This window comes from Geotrypetes seraphini, chromosome 3 (genome assembly GCF_902459505.1).
Source record: "Geotrypetes seraphini chromosome 3, aGeoSer1.1, whole genome shotgun sequence".
In the NCBI taxonomy this organism is placed as follows: Eukaryota; Metazoa; Chordata; class Amphibia; order Gymnophiona; family Dermophiidae; genus Geotrypetes; species Geotrypetes seraphini.
The window spans coordinates 359,550,938-359,575,830 of record NC_047086.1 but is presented as its reverse complement, the minus strand read 5'-3'; the positions used below and the strand labels follow the sequence as shown (position 1 = coordinate 359,575,830).

At 41.1% G+C, this 24,893-nt stretch overlaps 1 protein-coding gene across 4 annotated transcripts in view; it reads right to left on the bottom strand.

The window, feature by feature from the left end:
- The window catches only part of MIA3 (MIA SH3 domain ER export factor 3), a 181,665-nt gene that overhangs the window by 152,045 nt on the left and 4,727 nt on the right, over positions 1 to 24,893 (bottom strand). For all 4 annotated transcript variants that reach the window (XM_033935451.1, XM_033935452.1, XM_033935453.1 and 1 more), the window contains exons 2-3: positions 18,548 to 18,681; positions 2,061 to 2,147 (exon numbers count right to left, since the gene is read on the bottom strand). In XM_033935451.1, the coding sequence (XP_033791342.1) occupies positions 2,061 to 2,147; positions 18,548 to 18,681 (221 nt within the window). The remainder of the gene's footprint in view (positions 1 to 2,060; positions 2,148 to 18,547; positions 18,682 to 24,893) is intronic.

Sequence of the window (24,893 nt, the reverse complement as noted above, 5' to 3'; positions counted from 1 at the left end):
TTCACAGGCACATTTCAAACAAAATTTAGGGCTCCTTTTACAAAGGCGCGTTAGGGCCTTAACGCGCGGAATAGCGCGCACTCTTATGCTGCGCACGCTCGCCACTACCGCCTCCTCTTGAGCAGGCGGTAGTTTTTCTGCTAGCGCACACTATAGCATGTGCTAATCTGGCGTGTGAGCTAAAAACGCTTAGTGATATGGAGAAATAGAATCAATCCACAGAAAATTCTCTTCTCATATCACATCATACACATAAATTTAAATTGGATGGACTTCAGTGGCTAACCTCAGATGACAGAAACTGCCAACACCAAAGATAACCTAGCCAAATTCTTCATAAGTCCATTTAAATCCCTTTTATTATTTTGTCCACTATCACTCTTTTGTTCCACCATATCTCTTCTTGTGATCTGAATGATCAGATCTCCTTCATGCAATATTCAAGATGTAGCAGCACTATGAATTTACGCAGAAGTATTATAATCTGTTTTATGCTTTATTTATTCCTTTCCAAATAAATTTGTAGCATTCTGTTTGCTTTCTAATTTTTTTCCAACCCAAAAGAAGTTGGAAAAAATGATATAAAAGAGGTCAATGATGGAATGTCTGTGTGGGGCAAGTTAACGCTCCAAAAATTTTAACGGAATGGGATGAAACTTGGCAAGTTGGACAAAATTGGTAAAAACACATCAAGTTCAAAAATGGGCTGTGTCAGGCTTAAGGGCTTCAGAGAAATAAGTATCCTAAAAAAACAAAATAAAAAAAACCCCAGCCTAGTGCAAGGGTAGGCAATTCCGGTCCTTGAGAGCCAGAGCCAGGTCAGGTTTTCAGGATATCCACAATGAATATGTATGAGATGGATTTGCATGCACTGCCTCCTTGAGATGCAAATCTATCTTTATTGTGGATATCCTGAAAACCTGACCTGGCTCTGGCTCTCGCAGACTGGAATTGCCTACCCCTGGCCTAGTGCATTTTTATTGGAGAAGCAGCTCCAGTATCTGCAACATAGAAACTATGTTAAAGTGAACAAGTGGGAAAATTAATACAGAGCATAGCTCGTGGAATTCTTTCCAGTCCTTCTGCACATGTGAGGATGGGGTATGTTTTCTGTCTGTAATTTGTGTCTGTGTATCTTTGCTTTATTTTTCTGTTGGTGCCTGAGTCAATCAGCGCTCAGACGCCAACAGGAAAATCAGGGAAGCACACCCCTGAGACCAACCCCTCCCCCAACTAAAATAAAACCCTTGGTGGTCCAGTGGGCCTTACATTATTGCGGCTAGCAAGGACCCTAGGCCTACATTTCCAGCTCCTAGGGTCCTTATAGAATAGCGGTCAACTGCGTCTAGTGACGCCAACATCCAGCGCAGCCCCTAAACATGCCCACTTCTGGGCTTCGGCATCACTAGGCGTGCTTGGCGCCATTGGCCTAGGCATGGAGGGTGGATAGGGACAGAGACACAGAGGGGGAACGCTGGATGGCGAGAGGATGGGGACAATACTGATCACAGGTATACAAAGGGACAGGGACACAGGGTAGGTGCTGGACAGGATAGATAGGAATGCAGAAGGAAGTTGGAAAGTGGACGTGGAGAGAGAAAATATGTCAAATGAACAAGACACTCTGCAAAGACAGAAGAAAATAGGCGCCTTCATCATGGCTATCGAAGTGCTTTACGACGCCTAATGCCACTGTAGGTGGGATATGTATGCATGAGAGAGAGCGAGAAGGGCAGAGTGATTGAGGGCAGGTGGGATGTGAGTGTGTGTGAGAGAGAAGGGCAAATACCAATTAACAAGCATTTATAATATCACTTCAAAGAAAAATAATTGCATGTTTTATTTCCTTTAAACAGCTAAGGAGGGTGGCTGCTAAATATGGTATTTGATAGCATTATTCAAAATAATGAAGTCTGTTAACCTATGACCATACAGGACAGAATGCCTGCACTGTTTTTTACTTTCAAAAACTAATTTTCCAATTTGAGATGGTTTGAAAAATTACAAAAAAATTCCCTTAACTCCCGCTGAAAATAAATCCCCCCCTCCCCCCTACTTACATCTGTTGGAAGTTCTAATTCTTCTTTACAAAAATTCTGATCCACTTTCAGTAGATCCTTTGGGAAGTATCCAAACTTGTTACCAATCTGCAGGAAACAAACAAAAAAAAATGATCAGTATCAGGAGATGAAAAAAAGTTCTAACCACATCAGACAGATACGTATTTATAAAATAAGATAAGAACACCACCAAATTACACTTGTGTAACAAAACTGTTTTGTGCTATTTTTAAGAAAAAATGTAAGAAAACAACAAAAATCTCCAAATATTGCCACCTTATGCCTTTTTTTTTTTTAGTTTGCTGGAGTTAACATACATCCAGCAGCCTATTTGTTGAGATCTCCAACAAAGGTTTAATTATCTTCAGTACATCTAAGAAAATGACTTAATTGTTCACTTGCCACAGAGGGAGACTATTTAGAAGTTACAGGGAAAGGCTAACACTGGGCACAAAACCACAGTTTCACTTATGTGCCTGAAGCTGTGTGTTAGTTTTCATTAAATCAATGGAGAAAATGTTTTGTTTGTTTTTTACTTAACTAGACAAAAGTCAAAACCAATTTTAGAGTACGGCATGATGGTGTCGGAGGGCGGATGCAGGTCCCGTGTGTGCTCCTGAGTCCATGTTTGGCATAAGATTTTACCAGCTTTGCTATCATCGTGATGGGGCGGACAAAAAGGAAAACTTGTACCTACCCCTCAGGTACGGGTCAGGCCTGCAATTGATACAAAAAAATGGTTTGGGCACTTCTTCCCATGTGGACACACAGCTGCTATTTTAGTCAGCGGCGCTGCTTATGCAGCAAATGAATGATCCACTGAGCATCCTTAACCACTGAGCAGAGTACGGGAAGTGCTGCAGCCTGGGGAGAGGAGCTGAAGACGTTGGGAGTGGAAACTACGCCAGTGGATTGAAGACAAAGTTTTATTTTATTTTTCTTTCCAGCTTATGATTTCTCTTTAATCTTATCTATTGTTTTGCCTTTTGTCTTTGTTTTGTTCTATTTCTATCATTTAAATTTCTCCAGAATTCTACTGTTCAACGGCTCCCCATTCTGCTTCTATTCCTTTCTCTCCTCTCTTCTACCTTCCAAAGTATTTAGATCAATGCTGTCTTGTTAAAATATTTATTTTATTTTTATTTTTCCTCTAACTCTACTTTTCACTTCTCTATTACCCTCCAGGTACTTTAGTTAGATTGTGAGCCTTCGGGACAGTAAGGGAATTTTTCAAGTACCTTTCTTATTTCTAATCTTAATGTATATTTTCTGTAAACCACTTAGAATCTAACGGATGTAGCGGTATATAAGAAATAAATTACATTACATTACATTACATATTAGCAGGCACAGAGGGACTTCCTGAAGCAGTTTTCTCATAATGTGGTTGGGTGTGACAGAAATGGAAGAGCAGTAGAAGGATTCAGCTTCCCGTAGGTAGTTTCAGCTGTTGGCTAATAATGTGAATTTCAAGACTTTAGAGACACCAGCAGTTGTAACTTTGGATGGTTTGTGGGATGCCATTAAAGGTCTGGATTCTGCTGTACAACCATCATTTACAAATTTTAAAGAGTTGTGGAGTGGCCTAGTGGTTAGGGTTGCAGCCTCAGCACCTTAAGGTTACAGGTTCAAGCCCAATGCTGCTCCTTATGACCCTAGGCAAGTTACTTAACACTGTATCATACAATACAAAGGAAAAAACACAACCCCATGTGTGGACTATAAGAACAGAAAAAGGAAGTGGGGAAGGGACACAGGTCAAACCACTATGTGAATGATCAGATATAATAACACATGTATAGAATATATAGAAGGGGTAGGGAGGGAAAACTATTGTAATATTAATATGATATAAAATTCTGATAAAGGGTTTATTTAATTTACATTGTAAGAACATTTAATAATAATTTCAAGTGTTTTTTCATAATTGAATGTATTACATGTATTTCACTTGATGTAAGAATTTAAAAAAAGAATAAAAAATATTTATGAAATATCAACAAATTTTGATTAAAATTACACAATATATGAATAAAATGTGGCAGGCACAGAAAGTCCTTTATAATAAAACACATACTGGACCCCAACACGGTCCGTGTTTTGACCAAAGAGGCCTTCCTCAGGGGTGTAAAAGGGTACTTAACACTCCATTGCCCCTGGTATAGTCGTCAGATTTTGAGCCCACCAGGACAGGTAGGGAGAAATACTTGAGTGCCTGAATGTAAACCACTTAGGCTATAAGTGGTCTATAAATGCTAAAATAATTTAAAAAAATAATAATTACAAGAGAGCTCTTGCCAAAGCAGATGGCTAGAGAAAAGTGGACTCCCAGCATGCTATCAGGCAAGGGAAGCTGGAAAGGCAAACTGGAGAGATCAAAGTGTGAATGAATGCTCTCCTTGTTAAAAGCCAGAATTTTCCAAACAAAAACTCAAACATTTGGAAAACCAGTTAAAGAGAAATAATTGTGAGATTTTTCAACTTTCCAAAGTCCCTTTGATTCCACAGGTGGAGAGGGGTAGGTAAATGTCTTCAGAAGGTGTTGCAGATTCTATCAGAGGCTATGCCCCCTATGACTAAAGTTCAGTGTTTGGCTTTGAGTAAAGGGTTGAAGATATCTACACCAAAATTCTGAAACGGGAACGCTTGAGCATTTAAACATAACGGCACGCCTGGAAATCTCTCTCAATGTAATTAATGCTAGAACAATTTTCCTTGGAGCCAGATCAAAATATGTTTCTTCAACTGTATTTCCCACATTATCCAGGTAGTGCATTACAATTGGCACACTACTAAAGGAAGAATACCGTTTAATAAGTGGCAATGAAATTAAGATCTGTTGTTACTATGATAATAAGAAAATAAGAACATAAGAAAATAAGAAATGCCTTCACCGGATCAGACCGAGGTCCATCTTGTCCGGTGATCCGCGCACGCAGTGGCCCATTTAAGTACAGCTTTTAGGAGACCCGGATTTCCCGTATCCCTCAATATGATTTTCAAGAAGATATGCATCCAACTTGCGCTTGAAACTCGGAACAGTAGTCTCCGCCACAACCTCCTCCGGGAGAGCATTCCAAGCGCCAACCACTCGCTGTGTGAAACAGAACTTCCTAACATTTGTCCTAAACCTGCTGCCACTCAGTTTCAGGCTATGACCCCGTGTCCGTGTCACCTCCGAAAATGTTAGTAATGCTGTTTCCTGGTCTATTTTATCAAATCCTTTTAATATTTTAATATTATTGTCTGTTTTTATTTTATTTGTATTATGTAACCCACTTAGGTTTCAGGCGAGATATAAATTTGTTAATTAATTAAATATATACATACTTCTTGAATAACTCAGGGTTCACACAGGAGACTTAGGGCTCCTTTTACTCAGGTGCGCTAGCGGTTTTAGCGCGCGCTTAGCAAGTGCTACAATGCCCCGCGAGCTAGATGCTAACACCTCCATAGAGCTTGCGTTAGTATTTTTCGTTTAGCACGAGGTATGCATGCGCTAATCTTCAGCACGCGCTAAAAACGCTAGCGTACCTTAGTAAAAGAAGCCCTTAGTATCCCCTAAATAGGAAGAGGTAAGTACTTCTGCATTAACTTTTTTTGGTAGGCACCGCTGGAGTTATTTTACCATCTAAGGAGCATCAAGTTGAGGCTAGTGGCTCAGCGACAATGCTGGAGGAACACTGTGTTCTGGAAAGTTCCGTATGTTGTGGCCACAATGGAGGGGGGGGGCTAGATGGTATGCAAGGAAGAGGAGAACAAAACAAGAAACACTTGGGTAATTGCACATAAAGGCTCATGTTGCCACAGTCCCAGTAGAGGCCGATTTGAGTTGAACTAGAAGCAGAGAGAAAATTCTCAAACCAAAAATTAAATTAAAGCACTTTTAAAAACTACAAAAAAAAAAAATTCAAAAATTGTACAGAAAGTTACAAAGGTTAAATGTACACTGAAAGAAGGGAAGGCATTTTGATAGTATTTTCCCTTTAAAATAAAAAGTGGCTTGAAAGATAGTGTCTTATATAGGTTAACATTTTAAAGGTCCAAATGCTCAGGAAAAAAGGAAAACTTTTAATAATGTGTGTTTGTGGGAATATTATATACTTTTTAGTCCTACAGCGGTTATTTCTATCCAACTACTCTAATTTCACTGAGCTAATACAATATTGCTTTTTCACTTGATCGTGTTATTGTAACTTTACTGAAGCTCATGCAAACCACTCTGAATTGACTCCCCAGTCACTAGTAGCAGTATAGAAGCTTCCAATAAACTTGATACTTTGATGATTGTGTGTAGCACTGCTAGTTTAAGCAAGCACAGACCTTGAGGTCTTACCTATCAGGTAAAAAAGCTCACATATGCTCTACTAAAGTTATAAGGAAATCTGTGTGGCTCAAATTACTCTACAGCTGGAAATATGAAATAGCAAATCAAAGCTCCAGACATCAGTCACAGAAATGCTAAGAACCTCTACATCAGTGGTTCTCAACCCTGTCCTGGGGGACCCCCAGCCAGTCGGGTTTTCACGATATCCCTAACGAATATGCATGAGAGAGATTTGCATACCTGTCACTTCCATTATATGCAAATCTCTCTCATGCATATTCATTAGGGATATCTTGAAAACCAGACTGGCTGGGGGTCCCCCAGGACAGGGTTGAGAACCACTGCTCTACACAGACAGTGCTGTTGTTATGAAGCAGGGGTCTCAAAGTCCCTCCTTGAGGGCCGCAATCCAGTCGGGTTTTCATGATTTCCCCATGAGATCTATGTGCATGCATTGCTTTCAATGCATATTCATTGGGGAAATCCTGAAAACCCAACTGGATTGCGGCCCTCAAGGAGGGACTTTGAGATCCCTGTTATGAAGGGTGATGAAATGATGTGTGTATTCTCTGTCCTCAGCCGTTTATTTTGTCTGTTTTCAAATCTTGATCATTTTTTTTTTTTAATGTTGCTGCTTTCTATCACCATGTTATCTAATGTAACACTTTTACAGAAGCTCATGCAAACAGTCTGAATTGACTCTCCCAGTCATTAGCAGCGGTATAGAACACCACAATAAACAATAATGGCAAATTAGTTAATTATTTATATTTTCATATGGTAATATATACAATCACCCCTCCCCCCACAGTTCTGGGTGATTTTCAATTATCAGACTGATTATAAGATAATACATATGATTACAATAATAAAAATGATTTAAAAAAAATAAAGAATAACCTCACAAATATTTGGCAAAATCATGTTTTTTAAAAGTTTACACAATTTCATATAATATTGTTCTTGTCTGTGTGGCAAAGGAAGAGAGTTCCAAAGAAAAGCAGTAGTCTCTTGTGTAAGGACTATGAAATAAAATCACCTACACAACAGTACTGACAACTTCTTTATGTGTAACAGTGAAAATAGTACACTTCTCCCTCCATATTCGTGGTGGATGCGAGCGTCCAATAGGCGCGAATATGGAAAAACCGCAAATAACTTTTTATGTTATTTGCGGTTTTAAACAAACGCCATCATTTTTACTAATGAAACCACGAATAACCAGCAATTTCAGGGCAGGGAAGCAATTTGTCAGAAGAACTCTCGCTACCACCACCACTATTAGTGTTCAATGCCAGGATAGAGCAAAACATAACAAGCAAAGAGTCCCCAGCAGCACTTCATGGCAGGACCTTCCACCACAGACACTTTCTTCTACTCCCAGAGGAAAGCTCGTCCAACATGACCACCAAATTCAAGCCTGGGGGGGGGGGAAGGCGGCTGTGTGACTTAAGCCATGGCTATGCTTACCTCCACACACCAGCTCCTCACTCCAACCTTTATGTAGTCGGACATGCCGCTCAATCGAGCATGCTGCTTCACCCTGTTCCTGGCCCTCCAGGTTACACTGATGTGTCGCTCAACCAATCAACTATCTCAGCTACGTGACTGGCAGTCCATTTCCTGATGGCCAGCACAGGAAACCAATGGCAGTCTGTCCAGTCCCGCCTTCCTTGCTCCCCCCATCGCTACTGGATTTCAGGGTACTTGAGTGATGATGTTTTTGGGGGGGCGGAGTCAGCAGCCAAAAAATCGCAGATAATCGAAACTGCAGATACGGAAACTGCGAATACAGAGGGAGAAGTGTACACCATTTTCTCTTGTATTGCTGTGGTCTCTCCAGAGGGACTGCTTCTTGGAAGGCAGTATTGATTAGCCAATAAAACAAGGTATTGCCACTCATAAGGAAAGCACAGTAATTTCCCACTTTGTATAATGTGCGTAACCCTAGGAAGTCATAATTAAGATGAGTAGGTGTACTTATTACTGCTATCAGTGGAAGATAAATGTTATCTATGCCTTAGATAGGAGACTATACCTCCTTGGCTGGCAGCCCCACAGAAAGTCAACATTTTAAATTGACTTACTGTGTGATTCATGGGCTATTGCTACACAGATTAGATAGAATGAAGTAATTGCTGTTGAAAGACTACTCCCTTTATTCTATTTATTTTAAAACTTATACCTGCTTAGAAAGTAAAACCATACACAATAAACTAATCAAAACAAACATTAAAAACAACATACATATCACAATAATTGCCCTAAGTAACAGTCCACCTTAGAAATAATCCTTTAAAGTTACAGAGTCTCCAGAGATCCATGAAATCTTCAGAAATAAAGGCAAACAATTTTATTAATTTTTAGTCTCATTTTCTCTTGGCTTAAGACAAATTCAAATCTCACTCTCCAAGCTACACTGTGGGGCTGATACAGAAAGTTTGTGTAGATGGTAGCAATGGTTAACACAACATCTGCACTGGTAAATGGTCAGAAACTAGAAGCAGGCTTAATTGGCGGTAGCTGAGAACCAGGTAGCTGGTTGTGATCTCTTGAACGCTGTTTCTGTCTGGAAGAAGATGATTGTGATCTTTGTGAAGTGGACCTGTTGTAGGGGTAAATCGATGACAAGGATAATACTGCTGGAAAAATTGCTGATGGTATGCTCTGTGATAAGAGGAGGAGGTCTTTGAAATGGCTGGGACTGATCTGGAGGATGTGCCGAGAGCTCATACATGGCTGTGGAATCTTCTGTGATCTGCGAGATGCTATCCTTTATTGTTTCACCAAATAAACCGTCTCCAAGACAGGGAGCGTCTGCTAATCTGTCACAGAGATCTACTCGAAGGTCCAAAGCATTGAGCCATGCTGTACATCGAGCAGCAATTGCCACCGCTGCAGTTCTAGAGATCATATCATAAGCATTATAGTTAATTTTACTCAAGTGGTAAGTTGACTTAAATGTAATGCAATGTGGAGATTTGAAACCATATCAGGGGAGGCAGTCTCCAACTGTTGCAGAATGGAATGTTGAGATTATGCTGACTTAGATTTATTAATAGCTGATACCACAGAATGGTGTGGTAGCTGTTATTAGTCATGTCTAGGTGCTTTTTGAACGCTGTACTTGAGCTCCAGTTCCCTAGAAGCAGTGGATACTGATTGAGGCTTATGCCAGTTAGCAATCTGAAGGTCCTATAGAACCTGATGCACCGGGAGTGACACAAAGCCTTTTGACAGGTCCTGGCAGGCTTGAAGGATTGTTTGAAATTCTTTATTCCCCCCCCACCCTCACCGGGTTAGTAACTTGGTTAAGACTAAGAAAAAAGGATACCTTTGGAAGAAATTTAGGATAAGAATATTCTTCAGCTTGGTCTGGTTGCTGAGATGGCCGAACCCGAGAGAGAGGATCTAGATTTAAATTATTGGTGTCATCTGGGTTATACCAGTCCTGCATCAGAGATGCACTCAGTGGAGAAGAATAGACAGATGTATGGGAACTCCAGGGCAGATCATGTGTCACAGTCAAAGTCTCTGGAAGCAATTGATCAGGTGCGAGAGGTTATTCAATGCATTCAGGACACTATGGAGGCTCGACTTGTGCAGAAGGAGAAGGGGAACAATGCAACAGAGCAGCACTATCCTGTATAAATTTATGGAATAGGAGGAAAAAATTTGAAACAGTGTGAATTGAATCCTGTCTGAACTGAAGGTTCTGGAATTAGGTGAGGGAGAGAAGGACGCTTAGGAGGCGAGTGGTCTTGTGGAAGAGGTTGTGGAGAAGGAACTCGTTAATATTTTTGCTGGGATAGAAGGCTTACCTTGAGCCCCGGAAGGATCTTACTTGATGCTAGGAGAGGACCTTGAGGCAGAAACTGTGCCCACGGGAGGCCTCCCTGTGGTGTCTCCATAACGAGTAGCACTCGTGACTTCCTTTTATTGAAGCCAGTGGAGAGGGTGTCTTACAGCTCTCTACAACCAGCTGCTGCTTCTTCATGCCTGCTCACTGTACCGGTTTAACTTTGCCTGACGGCATCATCGGCTGTAAGCTTTCATCCCCTGGTGGTACCTAACCTGGACCCTGAGGGGGAGGAGCAAGTGACAATGTTGAGGAATCTTTGTGGTCCTAATAACCGTTGTGTTAGTATCTATTATCTTAACGGTAATGGTAGTTCTTTTTTTTTTAGTGAAGAGCAATATTGTTCTTGCGGTATGCTTTGGTGAAAAAAGGGCACTAAGAAAAAGTAGGAAATCATAATACATTCTAAATTATTATTAAATATATATATATATATTTCTTTTAAATGAAATATGAGGAGAAGGGAGAGCTGTGCCCTGTCAGGAATGGTGCCTGAATATGCCCAGTAGGTTTAAAATTAAAAAAAACCCAAAAACCTACTTTACCTAGGAGAGAGCACAGACATTCAGGCTCAGTCAGAGGACTTCACCAGCAAGTGTGACTGCATTTCCCCTGCTTGTCTCTGGAGAATAATTTAGAAAGAGTTCTATGTGGATAAAGATGAGCCAGTTGATGCAGTGTTATTTAACTTATTTATAAATGACCTGGAAATTGGGACGATGAATGAGGTGATAAAATTTCCAGATGATGCTAAACTGTTCAAAGTTGTTTAAAACGCATGCAGATTGTAAAAAATTGGAGGCAGACCATAGGAAATTGGAAGACTAAGCATCCAAGTGGCAGATGAAAGTGAATGTGGACAAATGTAAAGTGATGCACATTGGGAAGAATAACCAAAATCACAGTTATCAGATGCTAGGTTCTACCTAGGGGGTTAGCACCCAAGAAATAGATCTGGGTGACATTGTAGACAATACATTGAAACCTTCCGCCCAAAGTACGGCGGCAGCCAAGAAAGTAAACAAGATGTTAGGTAGGAATTATTAGAAAAGGGATGGTAAACAAGACTAAGAATGTTATAATGTCTTTGTATCACTCCGTGGTGTGACCTCACATGGAGTACTGCGTTCATTTCTGGTCTCCTTATCTAAAGAAAGATATAGCGGCACTCGAAAAGGTTCAAAGAAAAGTGAACAAAAGGGGATGGAACTCCTCTCGTATCAGGAAAGACTAAAACGATTAGGGCTCTTCAGCTTGGAAAAGAGACGGCTGAGGGGTGATATGACTGAAGTCTACAAAATCCTGAGTGGAATAGAATGGGTACAAGTGGATCAATTCTTCACTCAGTCAAAAATTACAGGGAAATACTTTTAAAGTCAATAGGAGGAAATATTTTTTTCACTCAGAGAATAGCTAAGCTCTGGAACGCATTGCCAGAGGTTGTGGTAAGAGCAGATAGCGTAGCTGGTTTTAAGAAAGGTTTGGACAGTTTCCTGGAGGAAAAGTCCATAGTCTGATATTGAGACAGACATGGGGGAAGCTACTGCTTGCCTTGGATTGGCAGCATGGAATGTTGCTAGTCCTTGGGTTTGGGCCAGGTACTAGTGATCTGGATTGGCCACCTTGAGGCTAGGCTAAGTGGACCATTGTTCTGACCCAGTAAGGCTATTCTTATGATGTCATATTCTAGCTTGTCAGAGAAAAATGTCACATAAAATTCAACCGAGTTTGATCTTAAAAAGATAGCCTGAGCTTCTCTCAGCTGCAAGCAAGGCAGTAGTTAGGGACAGCAGTGCACTACACAAGAACCATGAAATTAGTCTTCTGAAGTCAAATAATTTTCCTTCTCTTCCACAAAGCCGCATGGCAACAGCCCTGAAGCCCTTTAAATCTCTATGGGCTTCGGGGCCATTACCGCACAGCTTTATAGAAGAGGGGATTAATTGCAGGGAAGAGGGTGGCCACAGTATGAAGGAGGGAAGGGACTCAGGCAGCTCTGAATTTTCCCATTTGGCTCAAAGGCTTGAGAAACATGATTTCCATGCTTCCTAGGGACCCAGCTTCACACCACCTCTTACACACACTAGATATACCTGGTAGGGCACGATAAAGCCTTTGCTAACTGCTTAGTGCACTTAGGTAAACATACCCTCGTGTATTTTGATTTAAAAAAAGAGTAATATGAAATAGGAAGGATTTGGATATAGCTTAGGCCTTTCTCAGTGGTAGCTCAAGGTAGGTTACATTCAAGTACAGTAGATATTTTCCTGTCTCTGGACAGATTAAAGAGGTGATGTTTGATGTCCTGAAGGAGGAATACAAACAGTTCCATGACACAAGTATACATTAAAAAAATAAAAAGGCACTACAGAAGAGATGGGATAGGTGAGGCCCTAAAAAGGATTTATCAGCTCCTCCTATAGTACTGTCTCGCTAGCACAAAAGAAGTACAAAATTGAGGATAGGACATAGATGAGTAATATGGTTTTAACAAAAGGAAGTATGAGCTAAGGCTATAGAAAATGGCTGTCAAATGAAACTATGGGAGATAAACTTGAGGCAACAACAAACAGAAAACCTAACAAAACTGCAGTGAAATATCGAATCGAAGAACAAAACCCAAAAACTGCAGTAATGGTGTACAGGATGCCAAGTCTTTAATAAACAATCATAAAAATAAAAATAAGAACATAAAACAGTTTGTATCCAAAAGAAACACTCCTTCCTCAGGAGTCCTATAGTATGTCAATATGAGAGAATCTGATGGATAACAACTGGATAAAAACTGGAAGCAACAGTGAATAGCCGTGAAAACTCCTACGTGTTTTTTTGCCCTGCATCACGTAGGAGCTTTCACGGCTATTCACTGCTGCTTACAGTTTTTATCCAGTTGTTATCCATCAGATTCTCTCGTATTGACACACTCTAGGATCCCTGAGGAAGGAGTGTTTCTTCGAAACACGGACTGTTTTATGATCTTATTTTTATGATTGTTTATTAAAGACTTGGCATCCTGTACACCATTACTGCAGATAAACGTGAGAGACAGTAGAGCAGGGGTAGGCAATTCCAGTCCTCGAGAGCCAGAGCCAGGTCAGGTTTTCAGGATATCCACAATAAATATGCATGAGATAGATTTACATCTCAAGGAGGCAGTGCATGCAAATCCATCTCATACATATTCAATGTGGATATCCTGAAAACCTGACCTGGCTCCGGCTCTCGAGGACCGGAATTGCCTACCCCTGCTCTACTGTCTCTCACGTTTATCTGCAGTAATGGTGTACAGGATGCCAAGTCTTTAATAAACAATCATAAAAATAAGATCATAAGACCGGAATTGCCTACCCCTGCAGTAGAGCATGGTAGGATAAGGAACAAAGGAAATATTATTAAAAAGAAACTAGAAATAATAAAATTAAGAAACTCTCTTTGCTGGTTAGCGTTGTCAGTTCCTGGAATAGCTAATATAAAAGACATGATCTATATGTCTACTTTTTAAATCGTTTGCAGTGTCATTGCATTTATTATATTAAAAGAAGTTTTTATAGCATACTATCTTAAGTTTGAAATGGAGGCATAAAGACAGAACAGGCCTAAACATGATGCAAAACTAAGTGGTCGCCTAATGCCATAATTAAGAGGAGGGGACTGTCAAAAAAGCAGCTGCAGTCAAAATGAAACAGTAAGTCTTGACAGCCACACAACATTGGAGAAACATCAGCGGGTACTTCTACCTGCAAATAAATTTTAATATTTAAAAGATTGATATGTGTTTATAAAATTTTTGCAAAATTATTAAAATTAAAAAGTTTAATTATCAAAATGTAGATCTCCTAGAATTGAGCGTGTGCATGTTCTTGTATGTTTGTAAAAATGTATATTCTGCACATAAGTAGTATTGGTTTGGTACATAAATCTCTGCAGTCAAGTGCATTGCCCAGAATTTTGAAGAAAGGACCTGGGCACCTGAAAATTATTGTGTGTGTGAGGGGGGGGGAGGGGCAAATGTTGGAGATTTGCTTAGGGCACTCAATAACTTTGCACATCCCTGTATAAATAGATGGTACAGTATGTCATTGTTGTGAAACCCACTACTAAAGTAAGCTTTCTCGTTCCTATAACTAACGCATGACTATTACTATTTGATTGCCAAAATAATTGAGTTAATTTGGGGGGGAAGTCCTTAAGAGCTGACTTTCTTAAGGTGCTGCAGCATTCTGAAAGAGAGGGCTTTGCCCTATACACACGGTGAAAGCTTAGCAAATGAGGTCTTGGTGCACATGTGCACACAAACACACTTTTCCTTTATGCATGTTTGGTTTTCTCCCAAGGGTGTAAAAGCCTTACAAACAACATTCTACATACACAAGGGAGCGTTGCAGCCTAGCCAGATTTCAGATTCTAACAGGCTGCATCATAGCATGTTCTATATTAATGTACTTTTTTCTATGAATATGCACAAGGAGCTTAACTACTACTAAAAAAAAAAAAAAAAATTAAGAGTGGGTCAGATATACAGCTAAAGGCAACCGACGGGAAAAGGATCAAACGGAAAGAGGCTAAAGCCACAAGCCCATTTTTAAATTTTACTCCTACTTATTTTTATAGCGCGCTACTAAGCATATGCAGCACCATACACATTTTTTGCAGGTACTTTTTCAGTCCTTCATGGGCTCACAATCTAAATGTTTTTTTTGTACCTGGGGCCATGGACAGTTAAGTGACTTGCCCAGGGTCGCAAGAACTGCAGTGGGACTCAAATCCAGTCCCCCAGGATCTCAGGCCATTGCACTAACCATCAGGCTGATCCTCCACGAAAGGTCGGCCAGCGGAGCTACCTGAACTTCCTTCTCCCCTCCACGTTTGATTCATTTATCTCTAGTGTTTCAGTCTTTACTGGTAAGTATGAACCTGGAGAGCATCTGATTTTTGGAATTAAGTGTCATAAATGATTTTTAGGAGGCAAGTTAAGGAGAAGAAATGCTTTGCTTGGCATATTGAAGTTATAAGCTGTGCGTTAATGGGAGGGGGGCTAGGATGAAGACAGGATTTGGATGATAAAATGCTTAGAATGTAACAATGTAAACACTGAACCCACATCAATTTTCTTATTGTATCTCAAAGTAAATACAGATAGGATCAAGGATGGTTAGAATGTATTATCTTCTACGGATCTTTTCTTGCCTCACTCTATATCCTATAAGGATTTTGCTTCTTTGTCAAAACTAAATGCTACTTGTTTTCAGCTGTGATTCATTGAAAAAGTACACAAATTCAGTTGCACATACAGAAAAATAAAACTAACTTTAAATAAGAGCCATTTTACCATTTGGCAACTCATCCTAAAGTGAGATTTGACCATCTTGAACTCTGCAATATTTGAGAGCATTGTTCAGTATTCAGCAGAGTGAAATGTGTGTTCCTGAGCAGAGAGTGAACGAATTGCAGGCCCAAGGGAACACGTTTGATTCTTGACATAATCTGACCACATGGGACTATCTGCTAATTTTGGACTTAATAGCAGTGATGTTGGAATTGGCCCTGTGGATGAGAGCTCGTGTAACCTCTGCAGAGAGCTCGGTTATCTCAATGACTGCTACACAGGTACAAAAATTCAATATGATTTTGCCCCTTAAGGAGGACAAAAAAACTCTCGTGTGGTGGTTGCAAGAATCCAACTTGGCACAAGGAATGAGTCTGGAATCTCCAAACTGGATGGATGCAAGGCTCAATGGCTGGGATCAAGGGCACTGATCCCAAGTAGACTCAATGTAGTCCCATCATTCATCTGGATATGGACAGCTATTCAGCTAGTTTTGATAGTTTTCAGCCATGCTGTTGATTCAGAACAAGGCTGTTTGCATTATGTCCAATACTGCCAAGGTGGTAGCATATGTGAACAAACAAGGAGGGTCAAGAGACCTCATGTGTCAGAAGATACCGCAAATGATCTAGGTAGAACAGAATCTAGAAGACATTTGGTAGCATGCATAATAGAGATGGACAATATTTAAGAGGACTTTCTCAGCAGGAACATCCTGCCCTGTCTGTAAGGCTCTATTTCCCCTGGATTCATTTTTTAACACAGGTGAAGCACTAGTGTCCAGAGCATGGATTTAATAGCAGCTTTTGATGATGAAATACCCAGAATTCAGTCAAAGAAAGGAGAAGCAGTTGCAAGAATAAACACTCTGGTTCAGCCTTGGTCAAGATCAGGCCATATGCATTTGCCATGGTCACTTCTGGGCCAAGTCATTAAAAGGACTGAGTAGCAGTAAGGGCTGGTGGTTTTAATAGCTCCAGATTCGATCAGGAGTTCATGATTTGGAGATCTGATACCACAAGTCCCTTAGTTCTAGAAGACAAGGAAGGAATCTTAGTACAGGGCCCAATAAGGATGCGGTATGTCTGTTTTTGTCTTATGGCTTGGCTCTTGAAAGGGCATAGTTAAGCAACAAAAGGCTGCTCCTACACTTTTTTTAATATTAGAAAGTCTTCTACTTCTCTGGCTTATGCAAGTTTAGAGAATTTTTGAAGCTCAGAGATTTTTGGACTTTTTGCAAGATGGTCTGGAGAAGGGGTTGGCTTTAGCATCATTGACGGTACAAATTGCTGCCCTTGGACGTTTAGAGGTTTGGGGTACAGTAAGGCTTTGAGTTCTCATCCCAGTAGCTTCTCTGTAGGATTTCAATTTAGTTCTTTTGACGTAAAATTTTTAGAGAATTGAATTGATTGATGTCTACTTTCTAATTCACTGGGAATGTCCAGTCTATTATTGTGAATTGGAATGTCCAGTCTTTTTGTGAACCGGCAATGCAGCGCGCGCTAAAAACACTTAGCAGCTTAGTAAAAGGAGTCCTCAGTTGTTGATAAATGCTTATCCAATACTTTTAAATTAGAATCAACATTTCCCAGCTTTTGTACAACGCTTTGAGAAACATCAATATTATGAGCAGCTACTGACTTTAACAGCCCCTCTCCTTGAAAACAAGCAAGGAAGATGTCTGTAAACCCAGGGACTCTGAAGGAGACATATATGTTCTCGTTCTCTCTCTCTCTCACACGTGGAGGGGCATAATTGAAAGGGACGTCTAAGTCTGTTTACATCCATCTTGCAAGTTGTCCAAAGTTAAAAAGAGCCTAAGACACATTTTCGAAAGATACGTCCAACTTTTTTTTTACTTTCGAAAATCGTCTAATTATACGACCTGCCAATCTGATCATCCAAGCCACTAAATCGTCCATCTTTATACCACATTTCCATCCAACTTTCCATCCAAGTCCAAAACGCCTAAAACAAGCCCTGTTGGATGTGGGAGGGGACTGCAAAGAGATGGACTGCACACCCAGATATGCCACCTAAATAGTGGGGTACCTTACAGGGCACTGCTGTGAACTTCACAAAAAGGGTGCCATGGCTTCTCCTCACTACAGCTCCCTTATAGGTGACGGTGAGCCCCTCAAACCACCTTCAGAATCCCCTAGACCCACTTATCTACCACCCCAATAGCCCTTATGGCTGCAGGAGCCACTTATATGCCAGTAAAAAAGGGTTTTGGGGGTATATAGGGGAGTGCACATGTTTAAGTATCAATGCAGTGATTACAGGGGCTTATGGGCATGGGTCCTCTTCTCTAATCCATCCTCAAGACGACTTAAGCTGGGGTAGTGTATGGGGGGTCTATGTTATGTGTTTGCAGTGCTTATTTGGTGACTTTAGGTGGGTTTTTGTGACTTAGACCACGTTTTACATGGTCTAAGTCACAACGTCCAAGTTCCGTCTAGGCTCTGTTGTTAAACTTTCGGTAATACATGCTGTATGACTAAGTCTAAGCTGGCCCACGTCCTGCCCAACTCCCGCCCTCGACACGTCTCCCAACTCCCGCCCTTGATAGGCCTCCCGAAACGTCCCGTTTAGCTTTGGACATTGAGCGGCACTATGATGGCCTAGGTCAGTTAGAAATATGTCCAAAACCCGGTTTTATTATCGGTGCTTGGACGTTTTTGAGAAATGTTCGTCCAAGTGCCGACTTAGGCCGGTTTTTGGACGTTTTTCTCTTTCGATTATGAGCCCCATACTATATATATATATATATATATATATACATACACATACACACATACTGTATATATATATAAATCCTAGCAAGTCAAACGTAGCTATGCACCCTCCTCAGATTTTAGACTTTTTTTTTTTTTTTTTTTTAAATAAGCAAAGGAATCTGGCTGTATTGCTCAACATTTTTCATATCCAATTGTAAAGCCATAAAGTAACAGACTGAAAGATGCATTACTTACACTCCCTGCCCAGAGCTCTGTTGTGCCTCCTGCTAATTTATAATATACGTATATTATGTCTTCATTCTTGAAATTTAGGAAGCGACAGTCAGGACCTCTAAAATCTTCTACTGCTTTGCCACGACACATTAACACTAGAGAAAAAGGATTAAAAACAAAAGAAAATGTTTGGTTGATATACTGGTTAAGATGAAACTGCAAAACACCAGACATGGCATATATCTCCAAGCTATTCCCTGCAAATGTTTCACAAGCATAGAGGAATACCTAAATACTTAAATACTTCCCCTTCCATCATTCCAGACAGATGCAATGTGACTAAATCGATGATGGCAAAATACTACATTTTCCTCTTTTCAATTACCCTAAATCAGTATAACCCCTTTTCCTTGTTAAATTACTGCTAAAAAAGTTTGTGTTAATATTTGAACGCTTTTGTTACTTTGACTCTATGGCATGAAGGACCCATACAATTTTTGTTGGTGGGATTATTACTAACAGGTTGTGTTTGCCATATTATGAGTTATATACAGTACATTGATGTAGAGGAGGACACTTAGGAGCTAGTGTGGGTTTACTGCATGGCAGACAGTGCGCTTATGACTCCCATACATTAAAACCAGCCATCTCCTTAACGCAGGTCACAGTGTGATGTGGCAGACTGGAGGAGTGGCTAGCTGTGTCAGCTAGTGTACACCCCCACCTGCCCCCTCTGTTCGGAAATGGAGAAACGCCTATGCATCCCTCCAGGAAGGTCCCTCCTGTCAGAAACCGCCCGCAAACGCTCCTACAGCCACTTTATCCCCCAACTCTGGAACCAACTCCCCCAGCAAATCAGATTACAGAACTCATTGATGACCTTCCAGAAAGCGGTAAAGACCCTCCTCTAAAATTACAACCGCAATCTACCCCTCACCCCCCTCCTCCATTCTGAACCTCTATTTAAATTGCTGTATAGTCCATTCTTAACCTGTACTTAAATTGCCGTATATTCCTTGTTCTTAAACTACTATATAGTCTTTGTATTGTCTAAATGTACCCCAATGTGAATGTTTGCTTGTAGGCCGTTCTGAGCTACTGGGAGGACGGGATAAAAATCTAAATAAATAAATAAATATGCTAGCTGTCACAACTGCTGATAATACAGCTGCACTTATCATCTCTGATAGAGCAGCCACTGCACAAATTAGACATATTAGCAAGCTATGATGGCACATCTTCCTAGTCCAATATCCCCTCCTCCTTCAGGACTTACCCAGGGTTTCTGTAAACTAGTGTCCCAGTTTGGGAATGGTCCCTTCCACTCCCACTCTGGGATTATGGCACTTCAAAATTATGCAGACGAACCCTAGTGGTAGTCTCATGATACTGCTGATATGGTTCATCCGACTCTATAAGAATTGCTCCTAGACTATCTGCCACTGTATGTAATGCAGGACCTTTCCAATCTCTCTTCATATGGTGCAACTGCACTATTTCATTCTAATGGGATGAACACAAAGGATCTCTAATTAGAAAATGAATGTTATAAAAAATGAAACTTAAATGATGTGTTGAATGGTGCTTAGATGGCAACTCTAGTCTGTGTCCTGTATATAATAATTTGGTTTAGGATGGGCTGGAGACGGCTCTGATGGAAACTCCAGTAATATGGAATGTGAGGATAGGGCTGGACAGATTTGTACAGTCTGTGTCCCAAAAATTGCAATTTAGATAGATATTATATGGCATAGTATAGATTTAAGACAGTAATTGTATTAAAGTTTTAGAGCTCCTTTTACAAAGTTTTAGGGCTCCTTTTACTAGCGGTTTTAGCGCCCGCTAAAATGCCATGTGCGCTAGCTGCTACCACCTCCTTTAAAGCAGGCAGTAGTTTTCAGGCTAGCGCGTGCGCTAAAAACGCTAGCGTACCTTCATAAAAGGAGCTTAGTGTTTTAAGCGAGTACATGATTGGTGGTCAGCAGTTAAGGTCCCATGAGTAGCGTCGGTCATTATGGAGCTCATGAGTAGCGTTGGACATTAAGGAGCTAGATTGTCTGTGATCTTAACTCTGTCTCCAGGGCCTTCTTATCCATTTGCTGTTTTCCTCTTCTTCACTTTCTGCCTTAAATCCATCTTTGGCATTAACTTTATTATTCAACCTTCTTCCATTTCTCTGCTTCCTTCTCATCTGTCTACTTTTCCATGTCTGCCCCTCCTCTCCATCCACATGCACCATCCTCTCCCTCCCCTGACATCTCCCTCCTTCTTGTCACACCTTCCCGTGCTCTACTATTTCTCTCCTCTCCTAGCAGTCTGGCATATCTCTGTCTCCCCTCTTTCCCTTCCATCCCTGCTCTTCATCTTTCTCTCCTCCCTCTCCCCCTCCTTTAATCGGGCATCATTGTCCTTCTCTTCCCTTCTTTCTTTCCACAAGAGGTCTGGCATTTTCTTACCCTTTCTTCCCCTTCTCCAGTCCATCATCTCTGTACTGCCCTCTCCTCCCCCCCCCCCCCCCCGCAGCACAATCCAGTGCTTTTTTTACCCTTTTGGTTTACAGCACTGTACTCTTCGGGCTGCGGGCAGAATGAGCGAAGTAAACACGCTGCCCTCAGCAGCCCCAGAAGCTTTCCCTTTGCTACAGCTTCTCTCCTACTATGACAGGAAAATGTAGCAAAAGGGAAGCTTTTGGAGTTGCCGAAGGCAGCATGTTTACTTCACTCATGCTGCTCACGGCCCGAAGAGTACAGCGCTGGAAACAAAAAGGGTAAAAAAGTGCCAGATCCCGAAGGTGGAAGGGGAGGGATGATATTCTGTAAAGGCTCCGAGGGCCACCCCAGAAATCTCAGAGGGCCGACATTGGCTCGCAGGCTTTGCAATGAAGATCACTGGCCTAGGCCATACTAAGGGTTAATTATGACGTGTTTCCCCTTACTCCCTCTGTATATCTTACCACACAGTCATATGTTTATGTTTATTGGGAGTTTCTATACCACTACTAATGACTGGGGAGTCAATTCAGAGGGGTTTACGCTGAGCTTCTTTAAAAGTGTTAAGCTACATGAGCTTCCGTAGAGACGTTATATACAGTTACAAAGTGCTTCTGTAAGGTGTTACAATACATAGGCTCTATAGTGAAATACACGGAGCTTTGTGGTGGTGTTACAGTAGAGTTATTAATACCGGCATGATTATGCCATAATAAATCATCCTACTTATGTTACTGGCTCTTACTGCTACTGGAGCCGCTGTCTCTTTTCTATCCCCCAGTTTTCCCCAGCAGAAGCACGGTTTACTAACTTAAGAGTGGACCATTGCAGATACCAGCACATGGTACTATTGTGGCAGTACACTAAGCCAGTGTTTCTCAACTCGGTCCTGGAGCACCCCCTTGCCAGTCAGGTTTTCGGGATGAAAATGCATGAAAGAAATTTGCATAGAACGGAGGCAGAGTCTGCAAATCAAGTTTGTGCATATTCACTGTGGATATCCTCCAAAAAACCTGACTGGCAAGGGGGTGCTCCAGGACCGAGTTCAGAAACATTGCACTAAGCTATGTGATATAGTAAATGATAGCAGATAAAGACCTGAACAATCCAACCAGTCTGCCTTTTAAATTCATGATTGTCTTTTTTTTCCTTGATATTTCTGGGCCTTAGGAACCATAGAAGTCCAACTGGTACTGTCCTTAGGTTCTAACGATCGGAGTTTTCGTCGAAGCTCACTCCGGCCCATTGAAACCATCTTGTCATTTGCGGGATACAGGCCATTAAAGTCCGCACAGCACTGTCCTCATGCTCCAAATGACTGGCGTTCCCGTCAAAGCCCTACCCAGCCCATCCTAAACCAAATTGCCTTGTACAGGACACAGACTATGCAGGTCCGCCCAGTACCGGCCTTAGTTCTTTATACAAGTTTCAAGTTTATTAAAAATCTTTTTAAACCGCTTAACTGGTATTCTAAGCGGTGTACACTCTAAAAATTATTTAAATACAGTGGTGCCTCACACAACGAACTTAATCCGTTCCAGGAGCAAGTTTGTTATGTGAAACGTTCGTTGTGTGAAACGCGTTTTCCCATAAGAATACCTGTAAAACAAAATAATTCGTTCTGCAGCCCTGTTGTCCCATAAGAATACCTGTAAAACAAAATAATTCGTTCTGCAGCCCTACATTTCCCTCCCTCCACCTCACCTCACATGCAGAGCCTGCCAGCCTTCTCCCTCACCCAGCCGCACGATCTCAAAAAGCTGTGCACGCGCAGCTGCTGGAGTTGATCAATGTTCTCTCTCCTGCAACTTCCGGTTTCCGGTTGCGTCAGAGGAGAAGATTGAACAACAGAGCATGCGCGCATGTGCTGCTCTTTGAAAGTGTGTGGCTGGCCGAAAAAGAAAGCCGGAAAACTCGGTTTTTAAGGTAAGGTGGAGGGAGATGATGGAACACTGCATTCAGACAGGAGGGTGCTGCTGTTCCCGGCTCACATTAGAAAGCGGCGAGAGTAGTTCCGCCCCCCCCCCCCGGGCCCCTCGGGCGACTTCGTTGTGTGAAACGAAGTTCGTTATAGGGAGCAAGACAAAAAGTTCGTTATGCGCAGCGTTCGCTGTACGAGGCGTCCGTTATGCGAGGCACCACTGTACATGTTAAAACAAGGGATGCTAGGTAAAAACCAAACATCATAACGAAACACTGATAGACCTATGGACTTATTTCAAACAATAGGAGAGTGGGGAAGAACTACAATCATGAAAGAAAAGTGCAACATAAAAGGAAAATACAATAGGTTAGGGAAAGATTATCAATTTAATCTAAATGATGTCCTTAAAAGGACAGTTGTTATCCAAAGGCGTCCTGGAACAAGAATGTTTTTAGTTTTGTTTTAGGCAATGAATTTCAGAGAGTAGGGGGCAGTGACGGCAAAATTATTGGAGCGCAGCGTGTTAATCAATTTTAAAGATGGTATAACAAGAAGATTCTGAGATGTTGAACGAAGAGTTTTTATAGTATTGTAGGGAATTAGAAGTCTGTCAATGAATTCTGGTTGGGTATTTAATTTTGTTTTAAATGTTAAAAGCAGGATTTTATAATTGATTCTATGTTCAACTGGTAACCAGTGTGCGCTAATCAACAAGGGTTGAGACGTGATCGTATTTCTTTGCGCCGCAAATGATCTTAATAGCTGTATTTTGTACAATTTGAAGCCGTCTAATTTCCTTATTTGTAATGCCCTTATATAGGGCGTCACAATAGTCTATACAAGAGATCACTAGGGTGTGGATACAATTCATTTTCTAATTAGAGATCCTCTGTGTTCACCCCACACTTTTTTAAATTCCATCACCATTTTCATCTTCACTGCCTCTCTTGGGAGGCCAATTCAGACCTCAACCACCCTCTCTGTGAAAAATAATTTCCTAACATTACTCTTAAGTCTACCACCTCACAACATCAATTTCTGCCCTCTACTTTTACCATTTTCCCTTCTCTGGAAAAGATTTGGTTCTATATTAATACCTTTCAAGTATCTAAATGTCTGTATCATATTTCTCCTGTCCCTCCTCTGTTTGGTGGTTATTAAGTGAAGAGAGAGCAAGAAGCAGTAACTGTATGAGGGAGCATTATCCTCACGAAGGCCATGGTCCCTGATTTCCTGACATTAAAAAAAATAAATAAATAAATACACAGCTCTTATAATGGTGCAGAATCATACCACACATTGGTATTATAATGTTTGAATGATCCGTCCATTTCTTCAAAAGCTGTGCCTCTTTTCATAAGTTAAGGCCACACTGAGGTGGCAGTTAACCAGAGTCTTGGTCAGATTTTAGTTCACTGCTCAGAATATATTGGTGCTCAGCGCTTTTAAAAGGACTCTCATCATTAGAAAATTGGGACATCGTTGAACTTTATCTAAATATCACCTTGAGGTATGCAAAGTATAAATCCAGGTGCAACAGTTGAGAAGTGGGCTTACACAATTCTTATTTTTATTTTTTTTTTTTCTTCAAGCCAATGGCATGCTCATAGTAAAAGATGTACGAGTATACATTTTCAAATAAAGGTAAAAATATAAAATATTAGTTTTCAGCATTTCCATAATGAATATGGAAACTTAGCATGCACTACTTCATTGTAGATACCCTGAAAACTTGCCCTGCCTGGGGACCTCAAGAACCAGAACTGAGTAGCCTTGCTCTACAATGAGTCCCAAACCTATCCTGAGGGAACCCCCTGCCAGTCAGGTTTGCAGGATATCCATCCTATATAATAAAACGCTAGACGCGCATGCGCACTCAGACCTGCGTGATCTGTAATCCCTGATTTGTGAGATGTAGGCCCGTGGCATTGCAGGAGTGCGCATGCGCGCCTAG